General features: G+C 35.3%; 1 protein-coding gene across 1 annotated transcript in view; it reads left to right on the top strand.

The window, feature by feature from the left end:
- Positions 1-15,865, top strand: part of LOC120636031 — a 44,479-nt gene extending 28,614 nt beyond the window's left edge. The window contains exons 8-13 of the mRNA XM_039907276.1: positions 159-416; positions 2,513-2,622; positions 4,965-5,082; positions 7,128-7,231; positions 8,225-8,498; positions 9,603-15,865. Of these exons, the coding sequence (XP_039763210.1) occupies positions 159-416; positions 2,513-2,622; positions 4,965-5,082; positions 7,128-7,231; positions 8,225-8,498; positions 9,603-9,746 (1,008 nt within the window). The 3' untranslated portion in view covers positions 9,747-15,865. The remainder of the gene's footprint in view (positions 1-158; positions 417-2,512; positions 2,623-4,964; positions 5,083-7,127; positions 7,232-8,224; positions 8,499-9,602) is intronic.
- The last annotated feature ends 1,277 nt before the right edge of the window (positions 15,866-17,142 follow it).

Below are 17,142 nucleotides of genomic sequence, written 5' to 3'. Positions count from 1 at the left end.
TGGTACGAACATCATAGGGCAGTTTTTCAAATTTAGTCAGCACGCCTATTGGCCAGCTTGGTGGACTACACCCGTATCATTTTGAGAGGAGACCCGTGCCCTGCAGTCGGCCGGTAATGGATTAATAATGAGGATAAATGGCATGTATTGGCTTTCAGACAATCAGTGCTATGGGCGGCAAACTTACAAGGAGTAGTATATCGCGTCAACTCCGCCGTTCTGTGCACGAGCAGTCAGCCCGCAGTTGGCTGAGCGCCTCGGACTTGGAGTGCGTCCTCTGCACCAATACGTACCGGAGCCCTGTGTCGACGCCCTGCGGCCATACGTACTGTCGGGAGTGCATTGAACGCTCCCTGTTCTACAACAAGAAGTGTGCTCTGTGTCTCAGCTCGTTGGAGAATTTCAATGTTGCCGAGGTGAGTGTATACAGTTCTCTCACTAGAGTGCCGCCAATTTATTAAAACACAAAACTGGTTGTTAACATTTTAGATTAGCGTTCCCGAGGTCCAGCCACAAGGCGAAGTGTTGAAACAAAGTGGGGTATTAGCCGGTACAAGTCCGACGTGACAACTGTGCCTTCCTGTGGTGCGGTGGTATCGATGAGGTTTTTCCCACGAAAAAAAAAAAGGCTGGTGGATTATGCTATCTCTGATAGCTCAATTTGCTACAGTCCGCAGTCAGAAATCTGACGAGTCCGCTACCCTGGCGTGTTCAAAAATACTGAATGTAAAGTTTGATTTTTTGGGTTGAAACATACTAAATTGGTCCCAATGCGTCGGTGAGGAGCTGACTGACAGCTTATCTAGTCTAGTATATATATTTCATCAAAGAGTGTCTATTAGTAAGTCAGCAGTGGCGTGCATCTCATAGATGCAAATAAGCAGTGCATACCCTGACCTCAGGGCCTCTCAGACCATAAGGACGAGTTAAAATTTAAAGATTGAAAAAAAATTAAACAATTTATAGAAAACTATAAAAGCGCCATCTAGTTAAAACCGGCCGCACTTCTATGTAAATCAATGGACAAGTCCCGTGTCATGGTTTAGAACTAAAATAGACAAACTGCGTTATATTTCGACTATATTTTAATAATTTAGAGTTGTAAACAGTATCCCTAATTAAAAAATAACGCTTTAAATATAATTTAAATCTCATAAAATTAGCTGGGGTTTTCACGATTAAGTATCCATTGCCGGGCAAATCGTTTATTCGTCGCTCGAATTAATGCGCCGCGCCGCCGCGGTCTCCATAGAAGCACGGCGATTGAATGCATCTGTCGTTACTTGTGTGCACCAGCACACAAGGAAGTTCTGGTGTGTAGTGATATAATCGCGTGCGTGCTTACACAATATTTGGCTCTTTCTATGTGTGCGAGTTTTCCAGGTTTCCAGTATAGGGGTTTCGCTTGTGTGCAAATCTTAAAAGCACTGCTTACGGAAATTTGAAATCCAAATGTATGCTTTGTTTTTTATAAGCACAAGTAATTTGCTTTGTTTGTTATTGTTTTAAACGGCAATAATTCTTTTTTGTAGTTAAAAAATTTATCAATGAATTTTTCAAGGTCTTTAGAAATTTATAAGTACCTAATTTGTTCAAAAAGTATATTAATATAACCAAATTAAAAGTTGCCGAATTATGTTAAATAAATTATTAACGTATACCAGGTGCCATTGGTAACTGATGAAGTAATATTCTTCAAATGACAACTTTTAATAGCATTTGTGTACTAAGAAAATATTACGGACATATTTTGACTATGATATTCTCATTATCGCTGGCGATCGCTCAGCGCCATTATTGTTTACCTTTTACCTTCTGTCATAACAACTTATATTCACCGAATTAGAATTAATTACTGTTTTTTTTGTTTGCTGTACGGTTGTTTGTAAATAGTTACAATTATTATTGTTAACATTAACCTTTGTGACAGTGTACTGTTTGTAAATGATTGTGAGGAATATTCTTAGTGTAAGAAAGTTCTTATACCTATTCGGCGTGTGATCTGATGGTTCAGTGTGCTTGGAAAATGTAGGTAAGTTTAGAGCTAATTCTTAACTAACGTTTAATTGAGATTATTCGTAAAGGAAGGAATGCACCTACAAGGAGCGGCACGTAAAAAGAGCTCTGACTGACTTACAGAAACAGGCGAATAGCAGTGATCAATGTTTTGTTTCATTATTTATTTATAATAATACCTATGTTTGTTTATTGTTTACACTAAAAAACATTATTTATTGTAATTGCCGCAATGGCAGACAATTTTAAAAACTCGCTAGTCGGTCGTCTCAGAGCTTACTATACCTATTGGAAATAGGAGATGATGAGAAGATCTACATGGGTATCACAAACAATGTTAGGTTAGGTACCTACTCACAAATAAAATTATACAGTAACATCAAAATAGCATGTTCAGTACCTATTTTTTTTATGCATACCCTGACCGAAAACCCTATGCACGCCACTGTAAGTCAGCGATGTTTTTTTTTTTTAAATCCTAATATTTCCATTCCAGACTCGTGACACTGTATTCATCAACTCCATTCTATCTTCTATCGACGCTTTAACTGTGCCCGACGAAACAGATGAGCTGCCTGTTGTTACTTGTCATGTGGCCTATCCTGGGTAAGTCTCAATGTAATGTTCGAAAACATTCGAAGAAATATTCAAAATCCATTCGAAAAAGAAGCTCGTAGTTATTAGATAGTTATTTATGCAACTGTCGCATAATAAGGGGTATTAAAACACGAATGTGGGTTTATCACATGAAGCTACCCCGAGTGTGATAATAGTATCACGCGAGTGTTTTAATGCCTAATTATCAACGGTTGCATACAAGATTTTATCTTCACCTATAATATGAATCGTCTATAAAATATTCTGGAACTGTTGGCTTGCTGCTAACAGTGAAACAGCGAGTCCTAGTAATCTAATATCATCCATTACTGAGTATAAACATGTAACCTAAGCATTAAAGAAATAATTATTTATTGAAGTAGGAATTAACATTTTGTATAATGCAATTATTAAAAGTCACTTGAATATGTTATTTGATGTTGGAACTGGAAGGTCTGGGTCCCAATGTAGTCGGTGGAATATCTGTTTACCAATTCACTATTTTATTTCTATGAAACTAGGTACATTCGACACGTGTAATGTTTTTTTTGCAGCGTTTAAAATATCTAAACTTGAATCAAACAATAAAAAAAACGTAGCAAAATAACGGGGATTCGAATAACCTACTTTTTTCTCGGGCGTGTGTCGATTTGGTAGTAAAATGTGCGTGAACGACAATGTTCCATTTTTGAAATTACATACAGGCACCAAGCGACGAGCAGTAAGAATGGCTGTCTGTTGCGAAACCTTTGTGCAGAAGTATCAAAAATAAAATACAAAGGACTGTTATTATTTAATTCAGTAAAACATAATATCATCCATTTGGATGATATAATGGTTATAATGACAATGGGTGTTGTAATGTTGGCAATAAGCTTACTGTTTCGTAATCTCTTATAGAGGATTTAAAGGAGTAGTTAAAATATCATATTAAGGTCGAATTTATAGGGGTTGTTTCTGGTCGGGTTTGCTTTATATCTTCTTCAAAGTGCTGTCGCTAGATTGAGTAGTCTTTGTATTCCCTTGGTCATTTGGCTGCCTTGTCAAGAATCTTTGCCTTAACGAAGGCGGACGGTTTTAAGAGGTAGTTTTAAATCAGTTTGATAAAAACCTATGTAGTATGGAGGGTAGAGGTAAGGAGAGTCATCTGTGTATATGAAAAAGTGTCGTCAAAATGTATTAAATTAGGATGGCGCCACATTTGCATCAGGGTAACTCTTAAAAGAAGCGCCAAATATAAATATTGTTAGAGTAGGCTTGAAAAATAAACAAGGAAGTATGGAGATACAAGGAAGTAAGGTTATATTTACCACAATATTTTGTACAACGTAAGTTGTTGAAATTCTCAATAATTAACTACTTTAGTCGATAATGACATTAAATTTTTTAACTCGGCATACTTCAATTCATCTACGATTGCTACATTCATACCATACCCTGTGCATCCACCAGCGCCATTGTGGAGGATTATTGAACTGTTATTTAGCGCAACAACTGGACACTTTTTCAAATTTTCTCCCATATAAGATCTCTAGACTCTCCTTACCTCTACCCTCCATACTATGTAGTTAACTTATTAAAAGTAATGCTACGAAAAAAAATACTCTGTGCCTTGGCTAATGAGATAAAAAAAAGGCTTAAATGCAGCGCGTATACACAGTGGGGTAGACAAGTGTGATAGGTTGCCGGATTTACTTAATAATATTTTATTTGCAATTACAGCTTATCTGTAGGAGATAAAATGTTAAAACCTGGCCAGTACTTTCGCAGCCTATTCGGTACAACAAACAAAAACTTTCCTCTTTTTATTATTAGTATAGATTATAAGGTTAGTCAAAGTGTTAACGACATTTGTATGTATAAGAATACGCATTTAAAAAAATCTTCAATGTTGCAAATAAAATACATGAAATGCTTTCTAACTTTGGAGTTCCAGTAACCTCCATAAGTGCACCTATTAGTTTTCTGATTTTATTTAAATCATTGTGAACAAAATATAGCTCAAATTAAAAAAAAAAATTGTTTTACAAATTACCCTACTGAGTACGTATAGGTATAGTGATTTCATAAACTATTCCGCAGTCTCATAATCTACTTTTCTTTAAAAAGGAGTTTATAAAACATTTATGAGTATCGAAACATTGTAACGTCAGAGTAAATTGGTTCATAACTTCCTTGTTTTAAAGTGCGATCTCCTCTGCACAGTTCTCTTGATAAAAATTGGGATACAAAATTGGCGACTCTATAACGCCTAACATCAGGTCCATTTTACTCTTACGTTGCAACGTGCAAATGTTGACGTAAAGGTATTACCGAGTGAAATGCTTACAAACACGTATTGTTGCTAACAGGATGCCGTGTCCGCTGTTTGTGTTCGATCCGCGCTACTGTCTGATGGTGCAGCGGGTTCTGAAATCAGGATCGCGGCGGTTCGGAATGCTCGCCTACACCTTCGCTAACTATGGGACGGTGAGTTCAATCATATACTTAGATTCAACCATCTTTTTCAGCACATGAATTTCTTCGCCTGATGCGGGAGACGTGGTAAAAAATATCCCAACGGCTCCAAACCGTTGTTTGTCAAAACTATGCGATCTTCGATCAATATTTCTGGTTTTCTTCTTATATTAATAACAGACTTCAAACAGTTGTGTTAAATGGTTTTAAATCAAATTGGATGGCAGTACCGTCGGGTGTGCCCCAAGGGTCCTTGTTGGGACCCTTTTTATTCACTATTTTTATTCATGATATCGATCTCTGCTTTATACATTCAAAATTTTTACTTTTTGCTGATGACTTGAAGGTATTTCGTACAGTCAATAATGTTAAAGATGCGGAACTTTTACAAGCTGACTTGTTTAGATTAGATGATTACTGCATTCAAAATAAACTTGATCTTAATGTCTTAAAGTGTAACTCTATATCTTTTACTAGGAAAAGGGAACCTTTTCTCTATGACTACATTTTAAAACATCAAAACCTTAACAGAACTGATATTATAAGAGATCTCGGGGTACTCCTCGACACTAAACTAATTTTTGATTATCATATAGATGCTAATGTGACCAAAGCATTTAAAGCTTTAAGTTTTATTATACGTGTTAGTAAACCATTCAAAAAAATGAAAACCATCAAAATCCTCTACTGTTCACTGGTCCGTAGTCAACTAGAGTATGCTTGCCAAATATGGAATCCTGCGTATCACATTTATATCAATAAATTAGAAAGTATTCAAAAGAAATTCATTACATTCCTTAAGCACAAATTTCACCTTCCTAAAACTTCCTACGAAATATCATGTTCGGATTTACACCTTGTACCCCTTCATACACGTAGAAACATTGCCGACGTTTGTCTCTTACTTAACATTGTTAGAGGGTCAATAGATAGTCCGGAATTACTTACTAAGTTAGATTTATTTGTACCCTCGCGATTACCTAGGCATAAAAAGATTCTGCACGTACCCTTAACTAAAACTAAGAATAGATTTAATTACTTTTTAATCCGTGTCTCTCGCCTTCTTAATTCTGTTTACAATGACCCTGAAATTGACCTATTTTATGGTAATATGAATAGTGTACGTCGCAAATTAGTAGATAAACTGTTGCATGCTAGGTAAACTTAACACTTTGTTTTAGTTTGCTGCGTTTCTGCTGGGTTCTATCAGGTACCCTTGTTTATATAAGACTTATCTGTGGAAACCTGTTATTAGTTTTAAGTCAATCAATCTGTTAACTAGTTAGTATCTACAACTGTTGGTTTTCCAATTAAAGAAAAAATAAAAATAAAATAAAATAAAATAAAATATTGTATTAGATATGCCATCCCATACAAAAACAAGCAGTAAAAGTATCTGGTGTATGGTTCTGTTATCTTTAGTTTTTGAATTTATAAAACCACTTTTTTCTAGTAAAAAAAAATTGGACATCCATTTTGGTTACGCGCTTTACCTATAAAGTTAATCACGTATATGCGGCATGAGTTAATTACTGCGTTAAACAGTACCCAATTATATATACCAGCTGTTGCCTGTGGCTTCGTACGCGATTTTTTGGTTTTTCATAAATCCTGTGAGAACCATACATTATCCCGGGTAAAAAGCAGCCTATGCGTTAATCCAGGGTATAATCTATCTCCATTCCAAAATTCAGTCTAATTGGTTCAGTAGTTTTTGCGTGAGAGAGTAACAAACATCCATCCATCCATCGATACAAACTTTCGCATTTTCAATAGGATTTTACATAACATATACGTAAGCGGTGAAAGCCCTTCCCATTGGCAAGGATCAAGTTCGATCTACGGCAGGTTTGGAACTATATATGTTTGCAATTTAAGGAATCGAAATATCAAGTGCTTTAACTGTGGAAGAAAACGTTGTCAGGAAACCTGCATGTGTGGAGGCTACCAATCCGCACTCGGCCAGCGTGGTGGATTACGGCCTTATCATTCTGAGTGGAGCCTCTTCTCATGTAGTGGGTCAGTAATGGGTTGATAATGACTGATGTTGATTATAGGTTCTGGAGATACGTGACTGCGTCGTATTTGAAGACAGCCGCTGCATCGTGTCTACTATTGGAGTTTCACGCTTCAGGGTCCTTGAGAGATACGAGAAAGACGGGTAAATTGTTATTCGCAACTTTAAGAAACAAACTTTAAAAAAAAAAAAAAAAACTAAGTCTATATATAAAACATTACTCAAATCGGCCCATGAAGATGAAGAATAGAATAGAAAAAAAAATATTGCTACACAACACAATAGGAAAACACAAGGAAAACAGTAATAGTACTTAGTGCTAGGGTGCAAAGGCGGCCTTATCATTAAAAGTGATCTTTTAAAGTAAACCTGAACGTGCGAAGCCGCTAAAAAAGTGGAAAGTGGAATAGATGGTAGGATACGATGAGTATAACTACATTCGTATGCTCAAAACTAAAGCTACGAGGGTCCCTGCATGGCTAGCATGGGCAAGACATTTTCCTCCCAGGGAAAGGTAAAATTGTATCTTCTCCCATAGCTCTATCAACACTCCAAGCAATGGCGCACAAGTGGAAATAAAATCCTAATAATATACGTGCAATTATAAATATTGTTCAAATAGGAAAACCTATTCCTTGTGACCGTGTTTTGGGAGGGTATCACCTTAATTTTATCCCTTGTCAGGGGATTTTTGTCCCCTGCCTGTGGTATTATTTATGTATCATTTGAGAGTTAATAAAACTATGGTAGAAGATATTTTATCCTTTCCACAGAATTAAGAACATACAGAACCCTCATGCAGCCATTGTTGCATGCGGTGCATTGTCCAAAAACAGTGAAAACCGCCCCGCACACTACGCAAGCCACACCCGTTGAATATTGCTAGCTCACAAACGTTTACCATTTTCCCCATTTTATAGTAAACGTTTAGAACATTGGGGGTAAAATAATTACTGTCAACTGCTGTATGAGAAACACTACTAAAGTGGAGAGTGGTTTTTGATGCTTCAATATAAGTTCAGTACACGGTTTCTGTATGTTCTTTATTCTGTGATCATTTCTCTTTGTTGACTCCTTAGATATAAAGGAACAATAGATATTACTATGATTTATTTATAAATGTCATAATGTTTTCAGTTGTGACATGGCTCGCATTCAGTCGCTGACCGACATTCAACTCACGGGTTTCGGAGACCTAGACCTGCCGTGGTTGGCGGTCAAGGTGTACAGTAAAGCGTCGTACTGGCTACAAAATATGGATTTACGTACGAAAGGTGTACGCGAGGAGATTCAGACCGCGTTCGGCAACCTGCCGTTCGATATGAACCCTGATGAGTTGGGCAGAACGTCGGATGGACCCATTTGGCTATGGTGGCTTGTCGCCATCTTGCCGCTTAACCGGGAGATAAAGGTAACTACCATTTTGTTTTCTATGCCCATTGTGATACGACATGAATATCTGCGATTTATTTCTCACTGACTCTTTGTACTGTGTGACAACATGCGACCTTTCTGGCAAAGCGCTGTTGTTTTAAGTGGACATAGTGATGTTTAGTAAAAATGAAAGTAGTAGTGGAGATTTTTGTAATAGAAATGGACATAAGTTAGTGACATCTGCATATCGTTTGCGAAAGGCGCAGAAGTAATTTGTGGGATTGAGAACATGCTTTTAAAATATGATTCCCAGGGTAATTTTGGCCCTACCAATGCATACGTTTAAACAAAGTGTTAAAACATATTTAATAAATCGTAGTAGTTACTATACGATTGATAAATTTAAACGACAAGGCTGTTTGGAAGCAGGCTCCACTCTCATCTCTCACAAGATAGACTATTTTAAATATTAAATTAAGCGTATTTTTCTTTATCTGTATGGTGTAATTTATGATTTCTTCAATCCTTATTATACACCGAATAGATCTTCGGCAATGTAGGATACATTGATACGCACGTTTTGCTCCGAAACCGTCGCATCTTCAGGAGATGTTGATTTACCAATGAATAATTGTTAAGACAATTATTGCGATGCGAAATTATAAATAACACCGTACAGATTCTCCTGCTATTCTCGGAATATAGCAAAATAAGAATAATAATAAATCATGTAATTAGAAAATACGCCCTTATCAACCCATGACCGGCGGACCACATTTGGGCACCAGTCTCCTTCCAGAATGAGGGGGCTTACGGTCCACCAAGCTGTGGGTTCGATTCCTACTACTGGAATATGTTTGATGAACATTTTTTCAGTGTGTGGGTGTTTATCTGTATATTATAAGTATTTATGTATATTATTCTTAAAAATATTCCTCATTCTTCCTTATTAATATATATATAATATATCTTAGTACCCATAACACAAGCTACGCTTTCTTAGGCGCTAGATGGCGTTGTGCGTAATGTCGCAGTATATTTACTTTAAAAAAAAACAGATTATTACTTTCATATTTTAAAATTGTTTGAAAATAAAAATTACGGGGAACCGATTAGTAAACAATATGTTTCTTTTTTACAGTTTCTGTTTCTATCCACGCGGAATCTCCTAAAGCGTATGTTGGCAGTTTCACGCACTCTGGATCTTGTGGATTTGGACTTAGGATCCCTCTCTTCAACAGAGGAGCTTGCGGATCCAGAGGAATGGTTATCTAGAGAAAGCTGAGTCTAATTTATATTATGTACTAACAACGATCAGTCAAACGAGGAAATAAACAGCCATTTTTGTGCTTTGTTAAATTGACATTCCACAAACTAAACTAAACTCACTACTCTTTGCATTATGTTGTAATGCAAAGAGTAGTGATTTCGGGTTACTTCTTTTTATGTTAAAACATCAATCTACAGCAGTGATGGGGACCTTGAAATGTTTATAAAGTATTTATAATTTATATTTCTAAGCATTTCACTGAAGGACGAAAATTAAGCAATGACTTAAGAAAGTTAAAATGTCATCGCTTTGTTTGTCTCCGCTCGGTCGAAACTCTATAGTAGAGTCACTTTACTCTTCTTTCAAGTAATGCGCCTTTTTTGAATCCAGGATAGGAATTTAACAATAATTCTTTATAAGTCGACTTGAGACTGGCGCAGTGGTAAGCGCTTCGATTTTATAATTCGGACGGTCTCTGGTTCGATTCCAGGTGCATCGAAGCAGAATGCAGAAGTTTCAGTGTTTTAATTTATTATCACTCGCTTAGTGAACTTCGATTATTTTTAATATTGCTTAAGAGTTACTGAAGATCGAATTGTTCTACGGCGATAAAAAAATCACTTCACAATTGTTGTTATTCACTTATGCATTTCATCGATATAATACATAGGTAAGCTAGAATTTTCACCATACATAGTTTTTCCTCAATGTACTAGATTTAAATTGGGTATTCCCACTAATCGCAATACTGCAGTTATCCGCGTTTTTATTGTTAGGTCTCATGAAAACGAATATTCTATAGACGTTAACGAAAATCTGTAATTCAATATGAACGCCATTGTTTTACCGTATCATATGTGTAAAGAGTATATAAAGAATCGATCGGCCGCCTGATATGGCAACCTGAAACGCCCAGCCCGCGACGCCTGCGGAAGGCTTGCTCCTTTTTACTCGTGTGATAACTATTTGTGAACGGTTGATGTGTGACGAGGAATCTCCTTATATAAGGCTTTACTTATTTGCGCATTTTCTTGTTCGTCAATAGTGAAAACGTAATGAAACTTGCTAATCCTGTACTTGGCAAATTTGATCTTTAACTCAATACAAATAAGATTCATTTTACTCCGATGTCAAGTAATTCCACACTCGTAAACGACTCTTCTACTGCGAGCGATTGTACTAAGCTATAGTATAAGCTATAGCTACTAAGGCTATAGTCGTGAGAACTTTACTCACTAACAATGTTACTTTTTACAATACAACAGTGACCGAGTTACTCTGTCCAATTGCATACATATTTATTTACCCATTCTATAAATGAGAAAAAATAATTGTTTGGTGTTAAAAAGCATCCTATATCGAGTGTCAGTAGCGCGGTGCGGCGGCCGTATCAATTCAATCCAACGCGGTCATTTTATGTGTGACTGGTGTAGTGAACTTAAATTATTCATCAGAAAGATTAAATGGGCTGACAGTAAAAACACAGCGTATACTCATTGCACATATTCGATCGCTTTCACGCCATATCGATGACCGTTGTATATCGCGTTAACTAACGTGGCAAAATACATTATAGACTAAAGAACGAATCTAATGTTCAAATACAATTCACACAGGTCTTGTCAATTTTGTTGTACATAAATATCTAGCACATTTTCTTTATACAATCCATCGGTAATCTTTAGATTTATTATTAAGCTATTTTATTATTATCAAAATTAAATACCAATAACAATAGATTACAGGTAGATTGTCAATTTAGTTTTATGATTTGGGTAAAACAGAATTGGCACCATTTTCGGATTTATTTTATCATCTTCATAATTTTTACCTTTTCTAGTTTCATACCTCGCTGCTAATTTCTAAGTTATCCTGTTCACTATTATTAAAATAAAAATGTATTGTAAACGTGTAAAACTAAATTTAATATTATATACGGAATAAATTGTGTGTAGGTTTAAATTATTTATAGTACTTACAATTTCTTGGAACAAAAAAGAACGTAAGAACGTTTTTTATTAGGCACTAGGGTATGTCGACTTTAATTATTGTAAATAGTTTATTCATACTATTTTCTCTTTAGCGTTATGCACAACAAAAACTACAGGTAATAATGCTTTTATAATTTAAAAAGTAATTACTGTTTTGGAATAAACCGACAAACAAAAATACAATTTTACTTAGCCGGCAATATTATATGTAGTTAGTATAAGCAAACTTAAGTTTCTATTGTTTTTTTAGCGACCTCCGTGATTCTGTGGTCTCATTAGCGCCTGGTCCTGGCTCGATTCCCGGCCGGAGAAATTTGGAAAAATTATATTTCTGATTTTTCTTTGGTCTCGTGGGAGGCTTCGGTCGTGGCCCTGCCGGTACGATGCCGTGTAGAAACCCCTAACAGGTCAGCCTGCTACCGTCTTAGACTGCATCATCACTTACTACCAAGTAAGATTGCAGTCGAGGGCATACTTGTAGAAGAATAAAAAAATTGGTGATTCCACCAAATTGCGTCAGGATGCAATATGAGACTACATGGTATTTTCCCTGCATACGAGTGTTTTCAGTCGCCCTCGTTCCTTAATAGGTAAAATATATTAAGATTTTACTTCACAGTTCAAACTAATATTTGCTTTATCAGAAGTGTTTTCCACGGAGCGACAGATAAACGTGATATTTTTACAAAAATATAGTCAAAGAGCCAGAATGTCACATATGCTATTTTTAATCCCGCGAAACCGGATCCAAACGGACGAAGTAGCGGAAAAAAGCTTTTCATATACCAAACGGTTGACCGCGACTTCGTTAGCGTAAAACTTGTAAAACGACCCACCGAGTTTCATCGCCCGCCCGCCCGACACCTAAGGGTCGTTACTTGGTTCTAAATAGATTATAACCATCCTCAGAAATTTGATTATCAAAAGCGGAAAAGATTTTTATAATCCGATTGGAAGTTCTAGAGAGCGGGTGCAAACAAACAAACTACAGCTTTATTTATTATATATAGATAGTTTTATAAAGAATGACCGAAATAAACATTATTAAAATAGGAACGGAACATATTTATAAAAATATAATATACAAAGACAATGCAATATGATGTCATTAGTTTCAATTTTAGCTACCGGGCACGATAAGTTAACAAACCCATGATGTTTACAACTGGTCAATTACGTATCAGAACGCACCTAAGTTAGGGTTCCGTGGCCACACCATTTAAAAGAACTTGCACTAAGATCACAATGAACAAAATCAAGTTGTTTTTACTGTTGTGACTCGTATCGGTATGAGGGATCATTCGAGGCGAAGATTAAATCTACATGCCTTTTTCGTAGGTGTACAAAATCTCCGTTTTCGTTTCAAAATTGGTATTAATGGAGCCGATTTTATTTTTACTCTAAACTAAACTCCAGTTGCGTAAGTTGCGTAGTTGTAAAAATAGTGCGTTTCCACGGTGGGCATTGAAAAGGGGACATAACTACTTAAATTCATGTCTATTTAGTTTTGTTTAGAGAATCGTGTACAACAGAATTTGCGTCATTATCTACCTTTACAAAAAACGAAAACGTTTCAAAACGAAATGGCTGTATGTACTGTAATATGACCAAATTAATAAGTGGTTTTAGTTTGGCTGCGGAACCCTACATGGTATTAAAAAATATACACTTATACATTTACATATAGATAGATACATACAAATATACATGCTTACATACAGGACATATAGGACAAAAAAGTGGAGGTAAGCATACGCCTTAAAAAAGTTGGATTCTACGGGAAAGGATTGTTTTACCTTTAAAAAGAGGAAAGAAGGATTGAAAATCGGGCCAATTGGGTATATGACTGCTTTTTTCGTTTCAAATGAACTTTATTCTTATTTTAAAGCTAACAATAAGTATATAGTCACGTGACTGCAATGGCGTCACAAGCCTATAAAAATGTAAAAACTGATAGTAAACTGCGCTTGTTCAAATCTATTTTTAGGAGCAAAAAGGGTTTAAAAACTATTTTTGGATATATGAGGAATGTTCTAAAATGTTTGAATCCGGGAGACCCTATGTTGTCACGCACGATTATGATCCTTACGTCTAAGAATAAACTGCTTTATAGCAATACACATTGTTTACAGTCTTATGACGTTATAAGAGTGTAAGTACTTTTGACTGTAAGACTGGCTGAGTCAATCAATCAGTAGCGTTTGTGATCACGAGCTCTTATATCTAACAAAATCATTTCCTTTAATGATTTATCGAAAATTTATACTTTATGTTCTAGTGTTGAATTAAATAATATTCAATTAAAAATCTATATGGCTCCAGCACAAGGGATGTTACTAAAAATAGTTAATTTGAAACAATAAAGAAAGCAGTCAAATACCTAACAACTGCGGTACTCTAATCTCTCAACTAAATTGACAGGTCTAAAATTTGCGCTGTCACACGTGTCCACTGTGTTCCGTGTAGAAAAAGATACACTATTTACGACCTGTAAGTTTAGTTGTTAGTACTTAACGTAATCTGTACCAAAATCGCACTACTAGGAGAGACAAGGAGCCTAAAGCTTTAACGGAAAAGCATTTAGAATAGAAGTACGAGCACTTCACTCGTTATATAAAAGTAATTTGTATGATAAGAATGCCATCAGATCTTAAAACGACAGCGAGAGTTGAAGAAACAGCTCAGATAGAGTAGTGGTTCGATGAAATTGTGGGCGCCGGTGGAATTATCTCCAAGAAGGGGTTTTTAGTGCTGTATTCCCTCGAATTTTTTAACTTTAAAATTTATTCAAACGAATTATAGTCGCAACTAAATGTTTAACGTTAAAATGACTCAGCAATATTATGTGAATAATAAATCGTTTAATGGAGTAGATGGATAGAACGGATGGATCCTTCTTTGGAAGTTAGAAAGATAATTTTGAATCCATCAGTCTCAGCTCCTGTTACTGAGAAAAAATAGTAATCTTTGAAGAAGGAATATGGAGTAGATTAAATATATATTACGATAAACGCGTCAAAAATCAAGCTCGATGAATTTGGTTATTGATTGATACTGGCAGACTAGATGACAACATTTCATTAAAATAATGTAAAAACGAATTTATAAGAATAGAGGTGTGTTTCTGTGTAGACTTTTTTTTAAATTTATAATAAGTAATATACCTACCCAATAGAAGTTTAGAATATATTGTTACGAAAGTTGAAATCAAATGGTAAATCTAAGATTTTAACTTCAATAATTATGTATTTTTTACAGAATAACTTTTTAATAATTCACATAATATTACTAGTTTTCGGCTTTTGATATACAAAATAATAAACAAAATGTCATAGGTATCTGAATAATACATTTGGCTGTGTCTTTTCTTTTAAGCCAAAGGTAATTGTGTATTTGCTTCTACGAAGCCCCTATAATTATAGTATATATATCATTGTGAAGAGAATAGTTTGCATTACTTTTTAAGCATATTTCTCAAACGGAGGAGTAGGTTTGGCATAGATTAAGCGTAGAGGGAGAACAGACAGCTGAAATTTACAATATAAAATCTGTCAATATCACGACCACTTGTCAAGCACTAATAAAGATAAATTTATGAAGTATATTAATTATTAACCTAGTTTCAGATTTCCATTATTTAAAAAAAAAACAAAAACCGCAAGCGTGTACACTTGCCGGGGCCCATTTTTTTAAATATAACTTTTTAGATGATAGTTTTGGCGATGCGATGGCAGATCGCACCTAGAATGTCTCCTTGTAATACCCTATACGGTAAAAATCATTAAGTATCTGTAATGTTTCTAAATAGTTTTCAATGATCTCGATTAATTAAAGTAAAATATTGTTATGTAATAAATCTACAAGTAATTCATATTTTAGAATTCTTAATGTACAAGGTATGTCCAAGCTTTATGAAAAATATATAATTATAAGGATAAAAGTAGTTTTAAAATAATATAAGAGTTATAGCATAGCGCATATAAAATCAGTTCAAACGAACTGATTGTTTGCTGTGATCACTATAAAATTTTATATATTTTTTGATATAGCTTGGGCAATAAAAATAATGCTAACATGCAACTCTTTCAGAATGTTTCTGTAACACTCACAAGTGATTCTAGAATTAATAAATTGTAATAGAAGCTTGCTGTTTTTTATTCGGTCGATGATCGATTCATATCATCACCAACTACGGCTAGTTGCTTCCTAATCTATATCCAATGTATACTCCTATGTGATAGCTGAGAAGCCGGATTTATTTTGTCGCGCTCTTGAGTGAACTCACAAATATAGCGATTTGGATTTTATCATATACATTATAGTTATGCATTGTCGCATTAGGATAACTTTTCCTGTAATGACAAAACTGTAAGAATAAATAAATAATATTAGGATCAAAACATACAATTTCCGTTAACGGAAAGCCTTTTTTTACTAATAGTATACTACTCAAAACAAAATAGGGCACACATCGAGGTAATCTCGAATTTTGTTTATAAATATGCGGTATGGCAATCATAAGCAAAGTTATGCATCCTTACGTCAAGTCTGCTTGTTTTAATAAACTAGTATTCATAAACATAATCACGCTTACCTACTCTTTCGAGATGCTGTTTTCACCAATCAAATTTTAAAATGTGATGTGATACCAACCTCAAAGATATGTTTGCTGAACCACTGTGCCCGGATGATGCACTGGCTTTCGTAGTAAAGTATTCGAAGTGAAAACGGTCGTATAATAATTACGCTAGGTTCTTCGTCATTGATCTAATGTACGTTTTATTATTGTGCTTCAATGTTCTCAGATAAGCGATACAAGTTTTTACACCGGGCTGCTACAACGCGAAGTGGCGCGTTTTGGCAACGTAAACGTTTAGTTATATTAGCCCAGGCCAACAGCTCGCATGCTCTCGGAAGAAAGATAGGAAGAAAAGGAAGGATAAGAACGTCAAAGTCTGTAACTGGATGATACAGACTTTTATAAAAGTTCAACCATTGCTATTTCGCCTAGGTGATATCTCCAGTTTTGTTATACCTATAGATACAAATAAAATTCAGAGTAAACTTAGAACCACCTCTGGACTGGTCAATCGCTTTATTACTGCAAGTTAACGCACGATCTTCTCATCTCTTTGGATTACAAGACCATATAAAGTAGCGTCACATCAGCGTTATCTTTTTTCATATGGATGACCAGTTTGATAGCTCCATACAGACAGATTAAGCATAATCCAGATACGTTCGGAGATACATTTGTTAAACACTGTAGCCGGATCCGGTTGATTAAACTTTGTGCAGCCCAAGGTACCAAGTAAAATGTACTAAAATGACATCAATCATTTATTCTATAGAATAAGAAGATTAATTATTAAGATGTATTACAATTTATAGGTATCCAAATAAAGTTAAAATTAACACAT

The sequence above is a fragment of the Pararge aegeria genome, chromosome Z (assembly GCF_905163445.1).
Source record: "Pararge aegeria chromosome Z, ilParAegt1.1, whole genome shotgun sequence".
Lineage (NCBI taxonomy): Eukaryota > Metazoa > Arthropoda > Insecta > Lepidoptera > Nymphalidae > Pararge > Pararge aegeria.
This window is presented reverse-complemented; position numbering and strand designations above follow the sequence as displayed.